This window comes from Zeus faber (assembly GCF_960531495.2).
Source record: "Zeus faber genome assembly, chromosome: 2".
Lineage (NCBI taxonomy): Eukaryota > Metazoa > Chordata > Actinopteri > Zeiformes > Zeidae > Zeus > Zeus faber.
The window spans coordinates 3,107,723-3,132,070 of NC_137189.1; the positions used below are offsets into that span (position 1 = coordinate 3,107,723).

Sequence of the window (24,348 nt, forward strand, 5' to 3'; positions counted from 1 at the left end):
ATCGCAGAATTACATTCCGAACTGCAGCTCTTTTTTTTCCAACATGCCTGCAAGAAAAAGTAGCAGGGTTCACCTTCGTCTTTTTCTTGCAGGCAAAGTTTTCCTTCTTCTGATCAATCCATTGATTTGGGTTTTTTTTTTTGGGGGGGGGGGGGGGGGGGGGTTCTTGGTCATTTGAATGGTCTTTGTTTTTTATATTATTGCCAGGAAAGGCGGACCCCGCCACCAACAATAGAATCACAACTAGAAGAGCACATGCAAATACTTCGAATGGCTGTTTTGTAGGAAGCGCCGGCCACTTCTTGGAAGTTGCTTTGGAGAATGTCATGTCATCTATGATGATATGACGAGTCCCATTCCAGGACGCGCAAAGTCGAAACACAAAACAGGAGATTGATACAGTGCTGTGGGAGCGGTTGAATGGTACGGAACACCATTTGAGTCAATTATCAAATAAACAAATAAATACATATGCCAATTAAATTATACTGAAATAAATAGTTGAGGAAATGAACAGATCCATATATAAATAAATGTAAAAATAAATAAATAAATTATGAAATATAGTTAAATAGATAAATACATTTGTTTTTTATTTTAAAAAGGACATTTTTCAAAAGACCATTTTTATTAACTTCTATCTTCGATAAACTTTTATTTCATTATGCCACATTTACATTCCTTATATGTAATAAATGGGCCGCGATTATCTCACAGATTCAGAGTCGGGAAACACCGGTGCTGACGTTGGCGCTCTCCTAGACAACAGTGGTAGGAGCGGTTGCGCGGAGGGCCAGGGGCCGGTGGGGAGCGAGCCGGTCACGGTGGAGGGCCCCCACCCGGTCCGGCCTGACCAGTCGCACCCTGTACATTACGTACGTCCGACAGCTGTTCCTGCACAATGCAAGGGCCAGACCACTGGCTCGACGGCTCGGGAGAGAGGCCCTTCTTTCTCTCCGGACAGTAAGACCCTCACCTGGGTCCGGGGTGCAAAGTCAATTCCCCGGTTTGCACTTTCGCGGCCCTTAAGTTTGTACACAAACTCCATACACCAGTTGACTTGGTGTTCAGGCCGCCCCCAGAGTTGGGGGGGAGCCCGGCTTGGGCTACCTCCACAACCTCCGTTAGAGGCTGCGGGAGGTGCACGGGTTGACCCGGCAAGACTAAACCGGCGCCAGGTTCCGACAGAAGCGGACTACGACTCCCGCGAGCGGGAGAAATACGTGGAAATGAATAAAAATACATTTTAAAATAAAAAAGGCTTTATTCATTTATTTACATATATATTTATTCATTCATATACTGTGTTCACATTTACATTATTACTGCAATAAATAAATGAGGCAATAAATATATAAATACATTTATTTATATATTTATTTATTGCCTCATTTATTTATGTCAATATTTAATTCATAGTCATATTTATTAATTGATTCAATATTGACTTAAATGGTGTTTCCATAGAATGGCAGGGAAAAGATTTATTTGACAAAAGCCGACAGTATAGATCCCACCTGCGGAGAGAGAGGAATTCCTCCCCAAATCGACATATGGGTCAAGAGTATTTTGGCAGCAGTGATCGTCTCTTTTCGTTCTCTTTTCCTGGAAGATTTTCAAGCTGCTTTTCACCCGAGCGCCTTTGAAGTCGCAAGACACCACCTTCCACGTTTTTTGACTGAATCGCCTTTGATTGCTGCGCTGATTTATTGAGCCTCGCCGTTATGAGCGGGGCCGGCCACGCTATGGCAACGAAACATACCTGCTTTACTATGCAGATTTATGGGATGCCTATTTGTGTCTGCACGCTTCTGCTCCTGTTACAGTCACATTGGGATGGACAGCGTCAAAATGATTCATCCAACACGTTCGAGGTTATGAATCCTCAGAATGAATATTCTGTTTGGGTTATTTATTAGTGTTAACTGTTAACTATTGTCTCATTTGCTTCAGCAGGTCGGGATTGACTGCGGATGAAGGCTCGGAGCGACAACTGCGCGCTGACACAGATGGTGTTCAACATGCGGAACATAAACCTCCCGAGGGGGTCGCGGGATTGTTTGGGCGGGGTCAAAGCAGGGTTCCGATTCTCTAAATCATCTCGTGAAGACACCTGCATTTTAAGATATGCATACACACATGTAGACGTGTGCATGCGGTAAAGTAGATGTTTGGGAAGCTGAATCCGGAAGGATCCTATAACCCCTCAGGAGGTTCCCGACCCACATGTTGAGCACCGTCAGTCTTTCAATAGAAAAATATATTCCATATTAAAAAAAAAGGTTTCCCGGTAAATTTGTTTGATAGTTTGATAATTAAGCATGAAAAATAGACTTCATATCACAAAACGTTCATCCCTTCCCCCGCATTCATTAACTGATATGTAATCTGGTAATAACCAACCGATGGAAATAATTACCTCCTTCCTCACTCACTCAAACATTCGGTCAAAAGAGAAAATTCCTTTTATTTACAAGCATAATAAAGCCAGTCATTTTCACCCATCTGAAGACAAATAAATCATTCGCGGCGCCATTACTGAATCATGAATTCATTCCCAATTTATTGCAGTTTCATCCGTTTCATTTCATAGGTTATATCCGTTTCATTTCATGGGTTATATTTATTGCATGAAATGTTTTCATCCTCGACCAAACTCAGAGTGCCGCATGATCAGAAAACGTCTAAGCTGAGCCGGCAAACACGAGCAGAGCCAGTAGTGGGGACAGCAAGGCGGCCGCCGGTCGGCAACGGCCGGCGCACGGCGCAGCGGACATGACGTCCTCGTCCTCGTCCTGCGTCCCGCTGCACTGACCGCAGTCGCCGCCGCAGAAGGAGCAGCTTGACATCTGACTCCTCCGCTCTGATGTGTAAGACCTCACCGTCATCCTCCCTGTTGATGCAGACGCTCCGCTTAGTTCACGCGTACACCCCCCAAAAGGCGCCATAAACGCGGAAAACAAAATGGGTACCCGACACGGCACCGGCGTCACCCAGTCGGGAAACCGGCCCAGTGTTGGCAGGGGTGGAAGGTTGGGACGTCGGCTCCGGTTGCATGCGTGGTATTTGTGAAGTATTGGACAAATTAAGGTGTTTATTGGAATGAAGCCTTACGCGGTTCGTAGTAATCGTAGATGGTCACGGTGGTGTGCTGGACTTTGGCGACCTTGTATTCCTCTTGCAAAGGAATTCTGAAGCACATCTCCATCGTCGTCACCTGAAAAGACAACCGCGGCCCCATTTTAGTCATTAGTCGACTGAGACTCACTTTTAAATCAATAACCGTGAGGTGCAGCCACGTTTGGTTGCATTTTTCGAGAGTTTACGGAACATCTTTAGTGTCGCTGGCAAAGCCATCAATCAGACAGTTGAACATTTTTCAACTCAATCCGACAGTTGACCCGAACGCTTACGGAGTCCAAGTACAAAATGACTTTTCCGGGAGCCGTCTCCACTTTCTTAATGATGTCATCGGTCTGGACGCTGTACTGAGCGAGGCTGAACCCGCTGAGAAGTCCCGCCTCCACGATGGCCATGCCCGTCTGGCTGAGGCCCTGGCCCTCCATCAGCCTGCAACACATTACATACCCCGTCAATACATGTTTTTTTAAACAATACAACTCAATTGTTTTTCGGTTCGTTTGATGGATTTCAGGGAGCGAATGTTTTTTTAACATGCTTAAAAACGACCCTGTGTCTAGACACACTACCGGAAATGGATTTGTGTTTATTTTTAATCTATGTAATTAAGAATAAATAACATATCTGCATTTCTAACATTTAAATTAGTGACAGCCAGAATAACGACTCATGTTTTTTTTTTTTTGTTTAATTTTTTTAAGCCAGCCAGCCACCTCACCGTGTGCAGATGTCAAGGTATGCAGAGTGCATCTCGGGGTCGTATAATTCAACAGCCAAATAAAACGCCTCTGCGTCACCCACGTCTCGCCTTCTCCTCGACAGTGTTTTGCTGTCGATGTTGTAAAAGATGTTCAGCTGGGGGAGGAGAGGGAGACACGCTCACGGAACCAGAAGTAGGTTGGTCACTTACAAAGGATTTCTCATTGTGTGTGAAAATGGTCAAGGCTTTAAGGATCTACTTTTGATTTGAGGATTCACCGGAATTCAACGTGAACAAATTCAAGGCACTGTGTTCGGGCACTAATCTTTGTTGGTTGGTAGGAATTTCTGGGCCTGTACAAACTTCAGTGTCACTTTACTTTAAAGTTGTAATCCATAAAAACATTTTGTTTATTTATCCCATATTCAATTACTTTATTTTGCTGGCACTTAGTATTAAAGTTGTTAGTAATAAACGGCCGTTCAATGCATTTGCGTCCTCTATATGTTGTTTCTATTGTTGGTGGCGTGGACAGCCTTTCCCGGCTGAATGAGTCAGCCAACAACAAAGAACAGTGACTAGTACCTGGAAGAGGGCAAATCCTTGTCCTTCCCCTGTCACTTGGAGCTCCACGTCTCTGCCTGTGTCAATCTGAAGGATTGTCAAACAAAAACACATGGACGTTGGACAGATAACGAGCATGTTGTCCTCACAGATCCAAGCTCTGGACAGACCGGTCGGGTGTCCAACTTTAGAGCGAAAGACCTCTGGTATAATTCTGTAGGAGAGAACATATACATTTATTGGGGAAAAAAAAGAATTCTGTACAAAGCCCAAACGTTACCATTTTGCTCTGGTGGACCATGTAGTTGGTGGGGTCGATGTGGAAGGTGGCCACGGTGTTTGAGGGGCCCAGGTTGACCCGGATGGTGAGGTCGAGGCCTTGGGCGCCGCTCAAGCCTGCGTATTTGGACAGGGCCTGCAGCGCCATCACCGTGTCCTGAGGACGGGGAAGAGAAAAAGGTTCTCGATCATGATTTCTGTGGAGTGATGTTCACCTCAACAAATCTCCTTTCAGTTGATTCTTTGTAGTTCAGCAGATGCCAGCGCCTCCCTTCACTTTTTTTTTTCTCCTGAAAAAAGATCATCTTCACTTTTAAACTGTTTTCAATTATCCGTGTGTGTATGTGTCTTTGAATGTCTGCGAGTGTGTTCTAATGGGTGTTTGCAACCCTGTATTGTATTGTGTCCATGCATATCTATGTGCATAGCAAAGCTCCCATTGTTAGGCCCACGGCCTCCCAGCACCACTAGAGGCCGCACTTGACCCATCCGCGGCTGCTCCCATAGGCCGATTTCACACACCTGGGATCAATTACCTTCATCACCCACACAGTATTTATTCTCCAGCTCCCCAGTCACTCATTGCCAGACCGTCAACTAGCTTACCCAAGTTGTACTGCTGCTGGCCTAGTTCCTAGCTCCTAGTTTATGTCTCCTTGTTTCAGATTCCCCTAACCTGCTTGTCTCCTCTCGTCGACCAAGTCTGTCCGTCCCTCTCCATCCAGCCCGGTTCCCCGTCTCTCCACCCGGATCCTGGACCCCTCCTTCCCGGTCATCATCATCCCTGCCCTGCCCTCCTCCATCCCTACCTGACCGGGTCCCCCCAGCCATCTCCACCGTGTGATCTAATAAACCTTCGTCTGCCTCCCGTCTCTCTGTGTCGTGCGTTTGGGTCCCTCCTAGCTCCAGTCTTAACACCCATGCCAAAAGTGAATACGCTTTGAGCTGCACATGCTCAGTTGGCCACAGCCTCGCTTGACTCAAATGCAGACTACACACAGAGCGGCAGATGTTCCTCCTCCACAAAGCTCACGCTCCCTGGGCCTGACGTAGACACAAGGAGGATCCCGGAGACTGGCAGGAAAGCTGAAAGGCTCTTGACTGGAGTAGATATTGGCACTGACATTTTAGGTATACTGGTTTTATTTAAATAGAGCTGTGGTGTGAGGGTGGTGTGATTTAAGCAGCCACACCCCGTCCACCAACGTCCCCTGGGAACTGGACTGATTTAATATTTGACGAAGTCATTACGCCAATAATTCCATTCAAAATCCTCAAGTATTGAAAATCCATCTAAGAGCTAATTTCTCCACTTGGTTGCAGGTACAGGTAATATGATAATGAAAGTTTAATTCTGCATATCACCAACTCCATACCAGTGGTGCTGAGCAGGTATGTCTTTCCTACTGTCAATGAGACTTTCTGGGTGACTAAAGGGTTAATAAGTCCAACAAGCAGATGGATCTACTTCTAAGATCTCACCTGTGTGCTCCCATAGCCTCCAAGGGAACTGCGTTGCTGACTCAGCCATTTCATGAGGCTGAGGCCCTCCACAACCTGGCCCAGTCTGTGCATGGAGAGGAGCACGTAGGCGGCCATCTCGATGTCCACTGAGCGCGGCTGCCAAGAGGCAGACAGACCGGTGTCTGAAGAACTCCAGAACGGCACCCCATCTAAAAACGTCCAGGAAAAGGATTAGGAGAGCGCAAGAACAAAGGGTGTTGGGCCACTGGTTGAATTATAGAGCATTCTTACCTGTACATTAAAATCTTGAAAGAATTAAAGGGCTTTTTCAACAATACTTTTGATGTTGTGTCCAATGAAATTACTTGACTGGATCTAACAGCTGTATAATCATATATTTTATTAGTTAATGTCATCGGTTTTGAATAGTATAACCGTGACTACTTTAGAATACAGGTGTTTTTATAGAAGCAAAATATATAATACAAAACTGGCTGTGGCAGGCCGAGGGGAATGCTTAAGCTGTAGCCTGGAGACACCGGCACGGCTTCTCCCCGCGTCGACACACACGCTTCGAGTCAGGGAAATTGGTGCCCAATCAGCGCTAGTGGGAGGTTTTCTTTAATGTGTGTTTTGTCTTTTCAGCGAGGCGTTGCGTGCGGGAAGTAGCTAGGCCGTGGGCAAGGAAGCGTGAGACGAAGCGCCTGGCTGTTCATTCAGATTTACGTTTTCTACGTTTGGCCCGCCAGCCTTTCTGTTATACTAAACACACGGCAATCTACGCCGTTTAAATTGCAGTGGACTGTTGCCTCGTCCATTCCATACCTCGCCGTGGCCATCACGCCACCCTGGCATATATTTATATGCCGCATAACAATGCAAACATGGACCAGCAAACCATACCTCTCATCTGTGCTCGCCCTAACAGCATATTCAAGGCTGTGATCGCACTGGAGCTTTCAGACAGTGAAAGGGCATAGGTGACCAGACAGAGGCTGTAGTTGCTGGATATTCCCAACGCCAGTCGTGTCTCCAAGTACATGAGGGCTTCATACACCTGGGTGTCATACTGGGTCTGCCAGGGTTAAGGGGACCATGGACACAGGATTAGAGACAGTATATCAATGAGCAGGACAACATCACCAAACTTAAAATGAGGTCCGTTCCAGAGAAACCACAATCTGAAATGTACAGCCCTTCTCAGGAGGGATCACTGGCATCTGTGTTACAATAGACAGGTAGGCTGTCTGTAAACGCGCTCTTAACCTTCAAGGCACTGTCCTCCAGCAGTGCCATGAGAACGTAGGCAGTGAGGGAGATGGGGCCGTCTAGACCTCCCTGGAGCTCCGTGTGGATCACCCGTCCGGGCTCCTCGTATCTCCCGTCGGGGGACTGCTGGGCTCCCAACCAGGTCGCTGCCCCGAGCAGCACCGGCGGATCGATGCTGATGAAGGGTCTGGCCTGCAGGAAGCACCTCAGCACGAAGGCAGTGAGCCTATGGAGGGCAGAGGAAAGAATACAAACGAACAAAACGAAAATGTGATATCGGTTTGTGTAAAAATTTATGGTCTTTGTGTTTCTGTCATCCACCGGTGGGTGAAAAGGCCCGCTTTTGCACCTAATCAACCAGTCGTAGTGGTTTAGTAGGTTTTAAATATGGTTTGAATATTTTTAGGTATTCAGGTTTTTTTTTTTTTCATAATGTTTCAATTTCATTGTCGTCATACAAACAGAAACAAAATATTTTCAAAGTGCCACGCAATCCCCCAAGACCCAAAGCTCTTCTGCACTAAACGAGCAAAAGCCACAATAAATTATACGGATACCATGTGCTTCCAGATGTGTCATGGTCTCCAAACGCACTAAAGGAGCCATCATCTCTCTGGTAGGAAAGCTCCTGCTCATAACCTGATGGAGAGCGACACAAGTGAAGCGACTGCCATTAAAGTATTGTTACAGATAGAGGAATATAATGGATTTTGGTCATCGTGGGGGTCAATGACCTACCTTTCATCATGTAGGACTCTGCCTTGGTCACCGTGGCAGGGTCGGACTGTCCAGAGACTTCCAGGTACTGGAGGACGTAAATGTTTGGTGCAAAGTTGATCATGTTCTGCTCTCCACAACCGTAAGGCATCTGGATCAGAGACTCCAGGCCTTTGATTGATGGGCCGAGAATGTCACCTACAGCAGCAGGAAAACCAGATGTTACCAATAGGACACCAGGAAACCATAACTCATAAAAGTTTATTACGATATAATAGATTTACATTTAAATGTATTACCACATAATCTGTGGTGACCCCTGACGGGAGCAGCCAAAAGAAGAAGAAGAAGACTACATAATACATGTTTTTGCTGTATCTTACTTCAAATGTATTGCGTAATTAACACCCTGTAATTGAATGGGCTGCCTAAAAGTCTGGGAATAACAGATTTGGGTTGTGATTCAGGTTTCCTCTGTAATATTTGCAGAAACTGGTCACTAAACACGGCAGACGACAGACCGGAGCAACATGTTAGATGAACGAGCACAACAGATGAGGTCCCCTTTAAAGACGGGCGGAGAAATGACAGCTGCCGGTGGTAAACTCATTTCACAAGCATATTATGGTTTTCCATCTTGCACAGAATTAGATGATTCAGTGTGATCAAAGGCTTGTTTATGTCGTTTCTGCGGGGGCTTCCGTCCAGCTGTTTGTAAAACGTGTGCAGGGGGCATCTCCACCACATCTCATTACACTGTGTCACTTTGCACACATGTATCCTTTGTCAAATATCTGTATTTGCAGCATTTTTCACAACTGCAATGCGTTTTCTCGTCAATTAATTACCAGCAGTATGCTGCCTGAAGTCCAGCTTTTCTTCTGTATCATCTCATCTTGTCGAACTCCATTCTATTCCACGACTTTTCAATATGAGAGCAACTTCCAATATCTCCCATGGTTTTACATTCTTCTCTTTTCAATCTGCGATATTTGGTGGGCAAAATCGACCATACCCTGAAAGGCGATCCCTGGCTGCCACGCAAGTAGGAGGAGCGCCAGTCCACAGTTGCCCATTTGGGATGACTTTTAAGACATAATCATTCAATCAACCTGAGCTCAAGGGGCAAAGAAGATCAGGGACAGACTAAAGACGGACAACTAAATTTAAAACACCAAACACCAAAGCAGTCTATCCAGGAACATTTTCAAGATGTCAAGGAAATCATGAGGAAATATCTTGTCTTAAGGGCCGTTAACAGTACGCTCCCATCACCACTGGTCTTCTGATTTTAGATGGTCAGAAATTCTTGAGACTAGTCTGGTTGTTGCTTTGATATTTTCTGTCTCGTCTTCAGTCTCGGCTAGTGTATGATCCTAAGATGTGTGTTCCCATGTGATCACCCCTCTTCAATTCTACAGTGTGTACACTGCGAGTCTTTGTATGTGTGCTGCTGTCTATTGAAAGTTTTGGTGTATCCCTGCAATAACCCCAACCCTGTACCTTAGTGATAGTAATAATGGTAATAATGACTGTAATGGGACTGGCTCTAATAGCTTGAATACAGTATGTGCTAGACGTGTGAGGCTACATAAATCTATCTCCGTCAGCTGGTGGTCCCGGTATTTTGGACATGTGTGCACATACCCACTGCCGTCACTTGAACTCTCTCGCTGCCATTCACAACATCGCCAGGGAAGGTGAACGAGATGTCCTTGGTGAGGTTGGTTTGAGTGGGATGCAGCTCCATCAGACACGTCTTGGAATACGTCTTTTCGAGTCCTTCCGGCTACAAGATCAACAAAATTGTTGGGGAAAAAAATCAAAGAACACAAACACTGCGATAATAATAATGAGCCAGAGGGCAGTCTTGAAATGGAAGCAGGATTCCTTACTGTAGTTCAACTCTAAAACGCTTCACTTGCACCAACGTGTGGCACAGTGGTTTGAGAGACAATGTCACAGTTTGAAGCGCGATTTTCTTACAAACGCTGTGCTTTATAAGCAAAGTAGCACAGCTCTCTCTTAATAAGTCATTGTGGGCAGGGCTTCCGATAGAATATTTCTATTGACCATGTAAAGGTCAACAAAATCCCTATCCCCTATCCTTAAGGAGATATTTCCCAATGGAGTTCAATTTGGGGAAAATTGAACCTTGTGTCCCTGTGTCCCTCTATGCCCATTATTAAAATAAAATACAATAGCTTTAGTTTTCCCAAGGGAGTTTAAAATGCAGTTGCTGTCTGTTAAAGAGTTTCTGTTTATCAGTTATCACTTTAAAATTTTGTTCAAATGTCTTTATAAGAATTTTTTTCTTTTTTTTACTGAACAAAATCTCTTTTAGCCTTATATAAATAACATTCTCCCATCACCTTCACGAGAACCACCGTGCGGATGGTGTCCGTGACAAACGACATGGCCACAAATGACACAGCCTTCACTGAGATGGACATCTCTCCCAGGGCAGTCGGCTTGATGGGAAATAGGACGGAGGCTCCACTTTGGCCTCGTACAAACACACTGTGCGAACTGGCCATCCTTATCTCCGTGTCATCTGGGAAGATGAAGTCAAAGAACTCACTCTCAGCGACAGTCACCATGACCTGACAACAGAGAGAAAGGAAGCAGAAGTCAGGAATCCGCCCAGATCATGTTCCCTGTGGTGTGAGAGGAAACAAGAGTACAACAGGGCAGAAGCAAATGAGGATTTCAGATTTTATTCATTATATCACAAGCAATCCCCGTTTTCTTTTTGTTTTCTTCTACAAAATTACAGATGATAAGTAAAACGGATGTCTGAGGTCTTTTAGGGCGCTTCGTTCTATGAAGTAACCGCCCAGAGAGATGCCTGTCAAATTTATACGTCCCAGAGCAGATTACTTGGAAGAAAGAAATGCGGTAACCTTGTTGCCAAACTGAGATGATAGCAGTACAGAGGGGCGTGGTGTGAGAGGGACGTGCGGTTTGGCTCACCTCCAAGTCCTCTGCGAGGTAATTGAACAGATTGACCTCTAAGAGCAGCTCCTCGCCTCGGATGATGTAGGCCGGCAGGTTCAAGGACGCATAGAAATCCTGAAATACTTTGAGCTGAGAACACAGTCTGAGTCAAATCACCTGGAGAGCTGAATCACGGTGTCCAGCCGTTAGTAAATCACAGAATAGATGGAATACAGTCATGATTATTACGAGGGTTGTGGCTGTGATGTTGTGTACCTCCACAGGTGCCGCGGCAATCCCCAGGCCCAAGTCCTCAGACATAACGAAAGCAGTGGCCACCCAGGTTGTAATGCTGTCTGGCACAGTCAGAGTCATTTCTGCTGTGGTGGAAGACCTGGGAACAGTGTGACCAAAAGAAACACTTTGTTTGGTGTTTTAAATTGCATTACCGTCGCCACCATTATAAGTTCCATGGGTAAAGTGAAAACAAACCAAACATGTGACAAAAGGAAGATGCCCTAGAGGATTTCAAACACAAATCGTCAACCCTCTGGCTGGAAAATCCTGTAAAATGTTTATAGATGCTTTACCCTGTGTTTGTGTCCAGCCACAGCCACGTTTCTGGAGAGTCCCAGCGCTCCTGTGGCTCCAGTCCATGCTGGATATTTGAAGGATGTTCTGTAGAAGCAATGAGTGTTAGGCCCAGTTTTTACTTTCTATGAAAGCATCGCCTCTGGCTCCCTACAAACTTGTCCTCGATTCGTAGCTCTGGCTGGCTCTGCTGTGCCAGTCACATAATTACATTGCTCAATAGGGGTACGACACATTGTCAGGTCCTGTTCAGCCGCAGCCATGTGAATGAGACAAACACACTAGGATTTGGTTTTTGTTTTGCAAAACTTACGATACTCGTGCCACATTTGGTCACCCCACTTCTTCAAAGTGGCATCCGTCAACACCATCAGATCACACATCTAAGCAAAGACATGAATTTTAGGTTTAGCCATTTTAAGGTAAAAACATACAAAGTGTTTCTTTAAAGTTCATCCGTATCGACAGTTTAATGACTGCAACTAGCTACGCTGGTTTAGCACTTTATATGTGGCTGCTTTTCCCTTCCTGTGCGTGTCCGATCTATGTCCGATCTGGAGGGCGGACCCCGCCACCAGCAATGGAAATAACATATAGGAGTATGTGCTTAATGCAAATATATTAAATGGCTCTTTGTTATAAAGTACCAGATAAAAAAAAGGAATCAAATTTGATAATTTTTTAAACAAAATCATTTTACGGATTACCACTTAGGTAAACTATTGCCAGGAAAGGAAAGGTACAAGTCATAGTATTGAATGAATTACATACATTTTTCTATGAGCTAAGATTATCCATATATAATGAAGACAATTAAATCACAAAAGAATACCCATGTGTCAGGATGAGGAGGATGCAATTTAACAGAAAAACATTGTTGAAACAGAAACCGTGTATGTTTCGCATCAAACAGTACACAATATGTTTCCAGGGGACTGGTCTACCATGAAGATGGCAAAGGGATCTGCTGTTGCCATGTCATCATAATGGCCCCCTGTCCCCATACTGTACTTCCTCAACTCGCCCAGCACCTGTGAAAGGAAAGATCAAGTCCTCAGAGCCCACTCTTGACAAAAACAACAGACTAACAAAAAAAGCCTGGAGCAAAAAAAGGGGGCCATGCATTGTTAAAACCTGTTGGCCAAGTTGACAAGACCGAGTTCATGGAGCCTTGTTTAACTTCTAACCGATACCTGGGTGGGAGCAACAGATTGAATGTCATAGGCTCACCTTCAGGGGTGACAATATCAGGGAAATAATTAGGTGTAAAACTAGATCCCGTCGTGAATAATGACCTGGAGAACTCCCCCTGGAAGTCATGGAAGTCAGTGATGAACACATGACAGCAAATACGCAGGCCTAGGCATCATCAGTGGGTTTTTTTCAGTTTTAAAGCAATAGTACGGCGGAGCTGTGCCAAACTTGCTTGATACATGTTTGGCGAATTGCTCCCGATTCTCCTGAAGTCATAATTTGTGCATTGGCTTATCAATTTCCAGTGAATTTGGTCCCAAAACGGAAATTATTCTTGTTACCCAGCTCCAATGAAACCCCTTTCAACAGAAAAGCACATACTGTAAAGTCTATTATGGCGACATGAGTTGAAACATGTTTTCAAAATGTAGAATATTCTGCCAAGATCATTGACAGGGAGCTTTACTAAATGGCTGTTATCCCTCTTCTGAATAGCACCTCTTTCAAATCTTCCCATTGAGATAAGATAAAGTGCTATTTATATATATATATTATTTGGAATCATAGGTACACTACTGTGTGATTTCTCACCCTCTCCATGGTGATGTCATTGTGTGACTCAGTCCAGCGGGTGGCCTGGTCCACCACGAGGATCCCCAGCAGAGAACCAGGCTCTGACACGGAGAGGCTGAGAGAAACCTCATCTGCCGGCCGCACCTTGTCCTTGCTCCAAGTCACAGACACCTGACACACACACACACACACACACACACACACACACACACACACACACACACACACACACACACACACACACACACACACACACACACACACAGTCATCAGTATTCTGCAGGCGTGGACAGAAAGCTGCCTGACAGAGGCACCAGAGTAGTACTACCTGGTTTTCCAGAGCTTGTGTGATTTTCAGCATTGTTACATCGTTGACAACCTCCCCGTCGGGACGAACACAGTAGACGACGACGCAGGCCATAGGGGCCCAAGACGCCTCAGGGGTCAGAAGCAGAAACTTCAAAGCTTTTCCCGCAGCCACAATCCGGCCCCTGGACATCACCTACAGAAGCACACATGGGCAATACGTCTTTGAATCTTTGTTATCTTAGACAATACTCGTTTCTCACCTTATTATATACGTACCACGTAGTGAATCGCAGATATTTCAAAATTGCTCTGAATTGGCAGCAGGAGGGGTATGCCAACCTTAGGGAAAGGAAATATATGTCAATGCATTAATGAATGATTCCAATAAACGCACACATCAGCGGCCTTCATCGGTATTCTAGGAATTCCTATTTGTTTTTTTCACTTATATGTGGATGTACAGTATAAGATGCAGGTCTTCACTGAAACGACCAATTCAGCCCGATGGGAGAAAAACCCTTATTGTAAGATTATTGTAAGAAAAATTTAAAAAATTATTAACATGATGATTTTGTGGAATTATATGAGCATGTAAATTACACCCTGGTTACCTGTGGTGGTGCATGGGGTTTCTGAATTTGCATGTAGGATTGGCTGGGGGACAGGTAGCTGTTGTGAAGGTGCAGTGTCTCGTAGCCATCCTCAAATGAAGCCTAACAGTTGAAATTTGCAATAATAAAAGACAAATTATACAATTACACAAACAAATATTAAAGCATTGTTTTATCTTTTTTTTTTTTCTTACTTCAATGGTGACCCCTTCAGTGTCATCAGCGATGGGAATGGAAAGGCGCACGACTCCATCTGCAGGAACAGGGTACACCATCTCTTGGAACATTGGACCGCCCGGTGTAGAGGTCAAGGGGTCGCGGTGGTCCGACACGTTGGGCATCAGAGGAAGCCTTTCTCCCACTTCCTCCCTCATCCAGTTCCACGGATCTCGCCTGAATTGCATCACTGAAAGCCTCAGCAGCTTTCCCAGGTCTTCCAGCATCAGCGGTTCATCATTGTAAGTGGATATTTTCACCTGGAAAGTCGTCAAAGCGTTCACGTACTCACACCCTCTGCTGTTTGTTTACCATCTAATAATACAATGTCGTAGAGCAGGGGTGCCCACTCTTTTTCGGCTTGCGAGCTACTTTTAAAATGACCAGGTCAAAATGATCTACCTTCATTAAAAAATGCTAAATATATTTATTAATATGTATATACTGAGTATACTTCATATATGTTGGCGTACCTTGCATCCCTGCATGAACCCTTACTGCACAATAGCATTAAATACATTTATGGTCACTACCTTACTCTGATGACTTGCACTGAATGGAGTTGGCCAGGGTTGCATAGTCCGGACAGTAGCTGCTGGTAGCCAGCCTCAAGCAGGCTTCCAAATGATCATCTGTCATGGTGGAACGTTATCTCGACCCAATAATCTTCATGTGGGAAAAGGCTGACTCACATAAATAAGTAGAGCCGAATAATGCAGTCAAGGAGGGAGCACATTTCCTCATGTTTGGGTACTTTTCCTCTGTGAGTAAGTACCAAAACGGTCCATGAGCCCTGGGATTGAGCTGAATGTCAGCCTGTAGTGTCAACATCTCATCCTCCACTGCAGACCAGTTCAGGTGAAACAGTGTTGCAATTTTTGATGCGAGTGAATCAACCTCAATATCTTCCCTAAATGGGAAGCACATAGATGTAGCGATTGGCTTGAGTAAAGCACCTTGAAACCGTTTGTCAAAGTCTGACAGACAGTTTTCAATCTGCTTTGTGTAGCGCGCACTGTCGGGGCGCTCCTCGCACCCCTCCCCTCCCTGCCTTCCCTTGGGTCTCCAGCTTTGATGCAAGGTTTTGAAAGTTCCCCAAATCATGGCGCTGCAGCTCTGAGGATAGAAGTTGCACTACTGAACTGAACTGATCATGTTGACCACGGTTTTGTCTTTTCCTTGCAGATTTTTTTTTTTTTTTTAAATGGCGTGCGATCTACCCGCACTACCTTCGCGATCTACCGGTCGATCGCGATCGACGTATTGGGCACCCCTGTCGTAGAGTAATACTGACTTTCCTATCAAAGTGGACCGTGCGGTTTGCTTTGTGGGATCCTTACCTCGGCAGTGAGGTTTAAAGACGGCCTCAAGGCGACGGGATAGTCATGAAACCTCAATTTATATCTGCACTTTGCCAGATTAACCGTGGCCGTGCTGTTGTACGTCAGTCCTGAAAAAACACAAAGAAGATGCTGTTCACACATCTGGTTCTTTACTTCTGGACAGAGGCGGATGCTGCTGAGGCTTTAAACGACTGGTCCTGTTGTGTTTGGAAACTGTAAACAGCCGTGAGAAAGTTGGCTGACCGATCATCTATCAGTGGAAGTTATCCGCAGAAGGAAGAATGGATATCCGAAGAATGGAAAGCGCAGCACCGGTATTGGGTTGAATCAAATTAAAAATAATTACCTGTTTTGGAATCGGTAACATGAACCACAACCTTCAGACACTCATCGTCGTCCATGTATTCATCCCAATCCATCATATCCTTAGATCTTTTGTACATGTCGTGGTAGGTGGACATGTCAAACTCAAAGTCTGTTGTACCATCAATCTGTGGTAAATTAATAATTATTAAATTATCCACATAACATTGAAAAATCTATACTTTACTACTATATAAACTACAGCCAAGGCCCTAAACATGCATCCATACCTCTTTTCCCTCACTGGATGCCACTTCAAGTCCATGGAAATGATGGATAAATGTTATGTTCATATATCCCTGGACAGACTTTCCATACGTGTACCTAAGAAACAAGGCAGAAATAAATAATAATTAAAACTGGAATATTAAAAATAAAATGCTGAGAGCAAAATTAAAAGAATGTGATAGTAATTTACAAAACAGAGGTGGCACTCTCAGAAAATAAGTAAGTAATTGAATTGAAATAAGTAATTTTATATTGTTAGAAAACGTATTCTGTTTGTATTAAAAGTCCAGGGTAGAGAGGTTGAGACGTACTTGGAAGTGACTGTTCCAAACAGGCTGTCCTCGTGATATAAGACACTTGGTACCTCTATCATAACCCCAAACTTTGGAAGAACTGGAACCAAAGAAGACATGAATGAATTTTTTTGCATATCTATTGGCTTGGAATACATTCCCTGTAGCTAAAAAGAGAACTCACGTCAAGAAATAGAATTTGTGACAGTTATACCTTAAGCCTTCCATTGTTCCAATGTTAGTGCTACGGCTGTTAGTTCAAACTAGTATGTCTGTAAATGTCAATATTTCTCTGTGGAATTTCTGTACAATTACACATTTTACACCTTCACGGTGAATTTATTAGTTTTATAAAAATGACCGGGGAGATGTATTGTACATACCATAATGAGTCACTTGAAAATACTTCTCGGTGACAACTACCTATATTAAAAAAAGAAAAATAATTGTTTTCAAACATGAAACGCCCCCTGATTCTCCTCATTCATGTTCAGTGTTTGACTCACGTTGACTGTGGTCACGATGGTCCACGCGCCCAGCGGAGGGTTCTCCGAAAGCTGCAGCTCCTTGGACACGACGCCCATCGTCCCATTCAGAGTGGCCCACTGTCTGATGACGTTCCCTTTGGGATCCTGGCGAGGAGAGGACGAATAACAACAAACAAACCTGTCGTACTTGTTTCAGACAGACAGTTTTCATAGATGGAGGGATGGACAGTTGAATGGGTGGATTGGTTGTGTTACGAGCGGAGCTAGGAGGGACCCAAACGCACAACACAGAGAGACGGGAGGCAGACGAAGGATGTTTATTAGACCACACGGTGGAGATGGCTGGGGGGACCCGGTCAAGTAGGGATGGAGGGCCTTGGTGGGGAGGGAGAGGGGGCTGGAGACCACCGGCTTAAGCAGGGACACATGAAAGGTGGGGTGGACATGGAGGGAGGGAGGGAGGCGGTGGCGTACGGCACAGGGGTTGATGATGGACACAATGGGGAAGGGACCAACATACCAGGGAGCGAGTTTTCGGGAGTCCACCTTGAGGGGCAAGTCCTTCGTGGAGAGCCATACCATCCGTCCAAGGATGTACGTGGGTGTGGGCGCACAGTGCCAGTTCGCCTGCCGCTGGGACCTGGTGGATGCCTGGAATAGGGCAGAGCGGGCCCTCTTCTAAGTCCTCCGGCAGTGATGGATGTGGGCCTGGACGGAGGGTACAGCGATCTCAGCCTCCTGGGCAGGGAACAGCGGGGGTTGGTAGCCCAGAGAGCAGTGGAAGGGCGACAGGCCGGAGGAGGCGTTGACCAGGGTGTTGTGGGCATATTAAGCCCATGGCAGCTGGTCGCTCCAGGAGGAGGGGCTGGACCAAGGACAAGTTGGGATGGGTAGGGGGCGGAGGAGACCGGGGCGGGGTGGGGTGGAGCTCTTGGACCGGGCGCAGGTGGGACAGGCGGAGACGAAGGACCGGGTGTCAGGGAGCAGGGTCGGTCACTAGAAGCGCTGTCAGACGACGGCCAGGGTGCGGGTGATCCCAGGAAGGCAGCTGAGGCGGGAGGCATGGGCCCACTGCAGAACCTCGGAGCGTGCGGTGTCAGGGACGAACAGGCGGTTAGGGGGTCCAGTACCTGGGTCGGGCTGGTGTTCCTGTGCTCGGGTGACAGAGACTCGATTTCCCAGGTGAGCGTGGTGGCAAGGCAAGGGGGTGGTTCTGGATTTCCAGCCTTCTCCTCTGCCGTGAACATGCAGGACAGGGCGTCAGCCTTGGTGTACTTGGTGCTTGGGCGGTAGGATAAAGAGAAGTTAAACCGGCTGAAGAACAATGCCCACCGGATATAGGCCAGGTTCTTATGATCTGTCCAGACAACGAAGGGGTGGTTTGCTCCCTCAAGCCAGTGGCGCCACTCCTCCAGGTTTGATGGCCAGGAGTTCCCGGTTGCCCATGTCATACTTGCGTTCGGGTGGGGTGAGCCTGCGGGAGAGAAAGGCACAGGGGTGGAGCTTACCGTTGGTTGGAGAGTGCTGAGACAGTACCACTCCTACCCCCGTGTCCGAAGCGTCCACCTCTACCACAAACTGGAGATTGGGCGGGGCTGGGTCAAGACCGAGGCCGATGAAAAGTGGCTTTTGAGGTTGAGGAATGCGGCCTTGGCCGTGGGGGTCCATTTGAAACCGACTGCAGTGGAGTTAAGGGCTGAGAGGGGAGTGACGATATGGCTGAAGTTTCGGATGAAGCGCCGGTAGAAGTTTGCAAAACCGAGAAAGCGTTGGAGTTGCTTCCTATTGTTTGGGGTTGGCCACTCCGTCAAGGCGGTCACCTTCTTGGGGTCCATCCCCAGCCACAAAGACAAACGAATTGAGCATGTCCCGGAGGACATCGTTAATCAGGGCTTAAAGACCGCTGGGGCATTTGACAGACCGAAAGGCATTACCAGATACTCGAAGTGTCTGGGCGGGGTGTTGAAGGCAGTCTTCCATTCATCCCCGTCGCGCCTGCGGATCAGGTGGTAGGCGTTGCGGAGGTCAAGTTTGGTGAAGTGGGTGACACCCCGGATGGGAACGAAGACTGAGTCCATCAGAGGCAAGGGATACTTATTCTTGACCGTGATGTCATTGAGTCCCCTGAAGTCAATGCAGGGACGGAGGGTCTTGTCCTTCTTGGCGACAAAGAAGAACCCTGCGCCCAGCGGAGATGACAAGGGGCAAATGATCCCGGCGGCGAGAGAGTCGCGGATGTTGGTCTCCATGGACTCCTGTTCGGGCCGGGAGAGGTTATACAGGCGACTGCAGGGAAGGGGCGCCTGGCAGGAGGTTGATTGCGCAGTCATAGGGACGATGAGGTAGTAGGGACAGCGCACCCTGCTTGCTAAAAACAGGGGACAGGTCCAGATATTGCGATGGAACCAAGGACAGGTCACGGCTCTCGGGGACCGCCGGCAGCACGTCCGGTGGTGGGGCAGAGGCCGAGCGCAGGCAGTGCGTGCTCCAGGCTCTAACGCTACCCGAATGCCCGTCCATCTGGGGGTTCTGGGTCCGGAACCAGGGGTACCCCAGAACCAGGGGGTTCTGGGGGGAATGGATGAGGAAGAACCCCATAGACTCACGGTGGTTGTCGGAGAGTAGCAGCTTGATGGGGGCCGTCTGGTGGGTAATCCGGGTCAGATGTGACCCGGTCAGTCCCTTGACCTTGAGCAGTGTGGGGAGAGGGACGGGTGTCAGCCCTAGCTGGCGTGCTAGTCCCAGGTCGAGAAAACTCTCATCCGCCCCGGAATCTATGAGAACGGAGGAAGAGAGTGTTATACCCCCCCACAAAATGGTTGCCGGGAGCAGAGGACGGGAGAGAGGGTTGGAGCTGGAGCGGCTGGAACATAACCCCACCGAGGAGTCGTCCTCTCCCAGCCAGCTGGTCCAGGTCCGTCGGTTTGTCCTGCCGTTCCAACTCGTCCCGCAACTCGTCGTTCAGGGCGCGCTGAAACACGTCCTGCAGGGCTCCGTTGTTCCAGCCGCTTTCCGTGGCTAGTGTCCGGAACTCGACAACGAGGGAGGCGAGAGAGAAGAGGAGTCTTCTGGTGGCCTCCTTGCCGTGAACTGGGTGATCGAAGATTCTCCTCATTTCGCGGGTGAACAGATCATAGGAGAGACTCTCGGGACCCCCCTGATCCCAAACCGTAGAACCCCAGCTGAGAGCCGCCCCTCTCAGGCAGGAGATGAATGTGATGCGGGCGCCGTGGGATGCGTATGATGATGGCTGCTGCTGGAAAATTACCGCACACTGCACTAGGAAGGCACGGCAGGTGCCGAAATCGCTGTCGTAGGGCACTGGAGCTGGAACATGGGGCTCATGGGGGAGGGGGGCACTGGGAGCCATGGTGGAGGGAGGAGGGAGGGGCCGGAGGAGCAGGGGGGGCCACGGGACCTGGAGGAACCGGCGGAATCTGCAGGCTGCTGACAGCCGCCGAGATGGTCCGGAGTGGTCCGTGATGTCCTGGAGGGCCTGGTCAAGTTGACCAAGCAACACTCCTTGGTTCAGGAGTGCGCGGCAGAGCCCCTCTCTGTCGGCTGGGTCCATGTTTTATTGCCAGACCGTACTGTTACGACCGGAGCTAGAAGGGACCCAAACGCACGACACAGAAAGACGGGAGGCAGACGAAGGATGTTTATTAGACCACACGGTGGAGATGGCCGGGGGGACCCGTTCAGGTAGGGATGGAGCAGGGCTGGGCAGGGATGATGATGACCGGGAAGGAGGGGTCCAGGATCCGGGTGGAGAGACGGGGAACCGGGCTGGATGGAGAGGGACGGACAGCCTTGGTCGATGAGAGGAGACAAGCAAGTTAACCGGGCTGGATGGAGAGGGACAGACAGACTGGGTCGACGAGAGGAGACAAGCAGGTAAGGGGAAGACGAAACAAGGAGACATAAGCTAGGGACTTGGAACAAGCGCTAGGAGCTAGGAGCTAGGAACTAGGAGCTAGGCCAGTAGCAGTACAACTTGGGTAAGCTAGTTGACGGTCTGGCAATGAGTGACTGGGGAGCTGGAGAATAAATACTGTGTGGGTGATGAAGGTAATTGATCTCAGGTGTGTGAAGTTGGCCTAAGGGAGGAGCCGCGGATGGGTCAAGAGCGGCCTCTAGTGGTGCTGGGAGGCTGTGGGCCTAACAGGCTGGTTCGTTGGTTGATTGATTTATTGAACAATGGATGGATGGTGGGTGGGTAGATGGGTTGGATGATGTTGATTGAATGATGGATGAAAGGTTGATGGGTTGGTTGGTGGATGGATGGATGGGTTGGTTGGATGATGGATGGTGGGTGGATGGATAGAAGAGTTGGATGATGGATGGATTGGCTGGATGGTGTTGATTGAATGATGGATAAATGGTTGATGGGTTGGTTCGTGGATGGGCGGCTGGATTGGTTGAATATTGGATAGATGTAATGGTTGGATGGATGGATCGGTAGAAGGGTTGATGATGGATGGATGGATGGATTGGTTGGATGGTGTTTATTGAATGATGGATGATGGATGGATGGATGGATTGGTTGGATGGTGTTTATTGAATGATGGATGAATGGTTGATAGGTTGGTTGGTGGATGGATGGATGGATGGATGAATTGATGGGTGAATGGGTTTGATAATGGATTGGTTGATGGATGGATTGGTCAATGGATGGATGGATTGATTTGAATGGTGTTGATTGAATGATTGATTCATTGATTCATTCATTCATTTATTGGTATTTTTTGCAGCATAATTATACAAGCAACACATGTCCCACTGACCTTGATGACCATATTGACCGGCTTCTTGTAAGGTTTCCCATCGGGGTGAATGGACACGACCCTGATCTTCACCGTCTGTCCCGCTCTGTAGTTTGGTTTGTCCGTCTGGATGAAGGTAGAGAGGTCCATGGTGTTGAAGGGCAGGTAGGTGGAGTTGGTGAACAGGATGTCGTGTGGGCCGACGTAACCCGTGACTGTCAGCTGGCAGGGCATCCAGTGGCCCTTCTCGCCGAGGGAAACCTGCCGTGGAGAAAGGTCACCAACCGATTGAGATGAAGATCGTTAAAAGTAGGTGAGGCTCGTGACGGGACCTTTCCTTCAAGAGGGGTATTTACCCAAGTATCAGGAAAAGCCCTTTTTATTTTGTGAGACAGTACTGAGTCATACGCTTCACACACTCCAGTACTCGTTACTTGCAGCCAAATCTGTTTTTAAAATCTTATCGATATTTCTCTTAATAGCTTTGATATTGATAAATCACCGGACTGAGAAGTTGGTAAATGTTGTAAGTTGATAGAGAAAGCGTGAAACTAAAAACATAAATAGTTTTATGTGGTGAGAAGAGACTGTAGAGAGTATGAAATTCATTACTTGGGTTACAAATATAATAAGTAAATACATGTAAATACATCTAATAACTAGTTACTACCCACTTATCTTTGTCTGTCTTAATTGTGGTGACTTAAATCTATGATCTATGATCTCATATTCTCGAAGAAGGTTCAAAGAGAATTTAAAATTTAAAATCAGGGGAACTAATCCATCCCCTTCACACACTTTAAATCTAAACGCCAGATAAACACTGTGTGTGTATTGACATGGAACAAATTTATTTTGCATGACGCAGAAGCCTTGGTCGACCCAATGCTCGTCAACCGGATTATTATTATCGTGGGATACTCTCAGACACAATGGCCGACTGCGCTGGACAAAACCTGGCTGATATTTCTGGGATGGTCATTGTTGTTTGTGGCATATTGTTCTCTGCTCTGACAGTGAGTAACGCAATATGAGGGGAGTTCTCTCGGGTGTCTGGGGACGAAACAAAACAGGCGTCGGAGCTTCGGACCCAAGGACTTAGACATCTACAGGATTAACCTCTAACAAACAAAACACAAAAAAAGAAAGTATGTTCCCTGTTGTCAACAACAAACAAGTCATGTATCATAGAATCCCCTCGGCTCAACCGGAAAATAAAATGTACTTACAGGCGGAAGGGTCAGCAGCTGAGTTGAACCTTTGAAGAGAGGAGTTGATAAATGAAATAAATCGACAACATAACTAATTAATTTGTTGGGCAAATGGGGATTTCGTTTTTGGGGAGGGGGTTCACTTTACCTCCGTTAACAGTGGTTTTATTTGAAGCGACGCTGCTGTTGCCGTGTTTGATCTCAGCGTGCACGGTGACCAACGAGGAGGTGAGGATGGTGACGGAGACAGAGAGAGGAATCCCAGGACAAAGGAAACTCGGAGACAGGAGCACGTAAGAGGGCTGCCGAAGAGGAGGACTGATGGATAGATAGATAGATAGATAGATAGATAGATAGGTAGATAGATAGATAGATAGATAGGTAGATAGATAGATAGATAGATAGGTAGATAGATAGATAGATGGATAGATAGATGGATGGATGGATGGATGGATGGATGGACGGATGGATGATTAATTGATTTTGACCTTTTATTAGTTGTTTGCCAATGAATAAACCCCTAAATAGATCAAATAGATATTTTTTTTATATAATAAAACCAATAATGATAATAATAATAATTAAATAAATAACATCTTACTTAATATTTAATCATACTTTATAATATTACTTAATCATACTATTATTATTTTTGTATTACAGATAGATCCCTAGATACATGGATACATTCGTACATACATTCATACATTCATACATATATACATGTTTCATCATGTACAAGTATAAGTCCAAATACAATCCTGGTTTTGCTCTGACCTGGTTGTGGTGCTCTGATTTGCTGTGATTAAAACAGATAGTCCTAGGAACCTCCACACCTGAAGCCACTCCATCTGCAGAACCACCCTCCAGGTGCTTCACCTGCTGTTTGCATCCACAGGTTCAAGTCCACAACACTTATAAGCGAAGAGAAACCCCTCCTCCATGCATTCTGCATTCATCCCTTCCAACAGGTTCTGATTTCATGATCAAGTGTCACCGCTGCTTCAAAAGATTCTCATAGAAGACAAGCAAATAATGTTTTTGGATTTTCCATTTTATTTGTTGGTTGGCCGGTGACACCTCACTCAACGTTT

The 24,348-nt window shown here is 46.6% G+C and overlaps 1 protein-coding gene across 1 annotated transcript; it reads right to left on the bottom strand.

The window, feature by feature from the left end:
• Nucleotides 1-2,684: 2,684 nt before the first annotated feature.
• Nucleotides 2,685-24,105, bottom strand: cd109 (CD109 molecule; the record flags this gene model as incomplete). The annotated part of the gene is made up of 28 exons (XM_079996593.1): nucleotides 2,685-2,893; nucleotides 3,115-3,217; nucleotides 3,414-3,570; nucleotides 3,860-3,996; nucleotides 4,427-4,492; nucleotides 4,686-4,841; nucleotides 6,167-6,357; nucleotides 7,052-7,223; nucleotides 7,415-7,643; nucleotides 7,975-8,056; nucleotides 8,156-8,332; nucleotides 9,782-9,923; nucleotides 10,507-10,737; nucleotides 11,108-11,221; nucleotides 11,348-11,465; nucleotides 11,662-11,749; nucleotides 11,976-12,045; nucleotides 12,607-12,693; nucleotides 13,448-13,579; nucleotides 13,758-13,931; nucleotides 14,350-14,451; nucleotides 14,544-14,825; nucleotides 15,906-16,015; nucleotides 16,255-16,399; nucleotides 16,822-16,959; nucleotides 17,299-17,424; nucleotides 22,065-22,304; nucleotides 24,091-24,105. The coding sequence occupies 28 exons, from the start codon at nucleotides 24,103-24,105 to the stop codon at nucleotides 2,685-2,687; spliced, it is 3,993 nt and encodes a 1,330-aa protein (XP_079852719.1).
• Nucleotides 24,106-24,348: the final 243 nt, after the last annotated feature.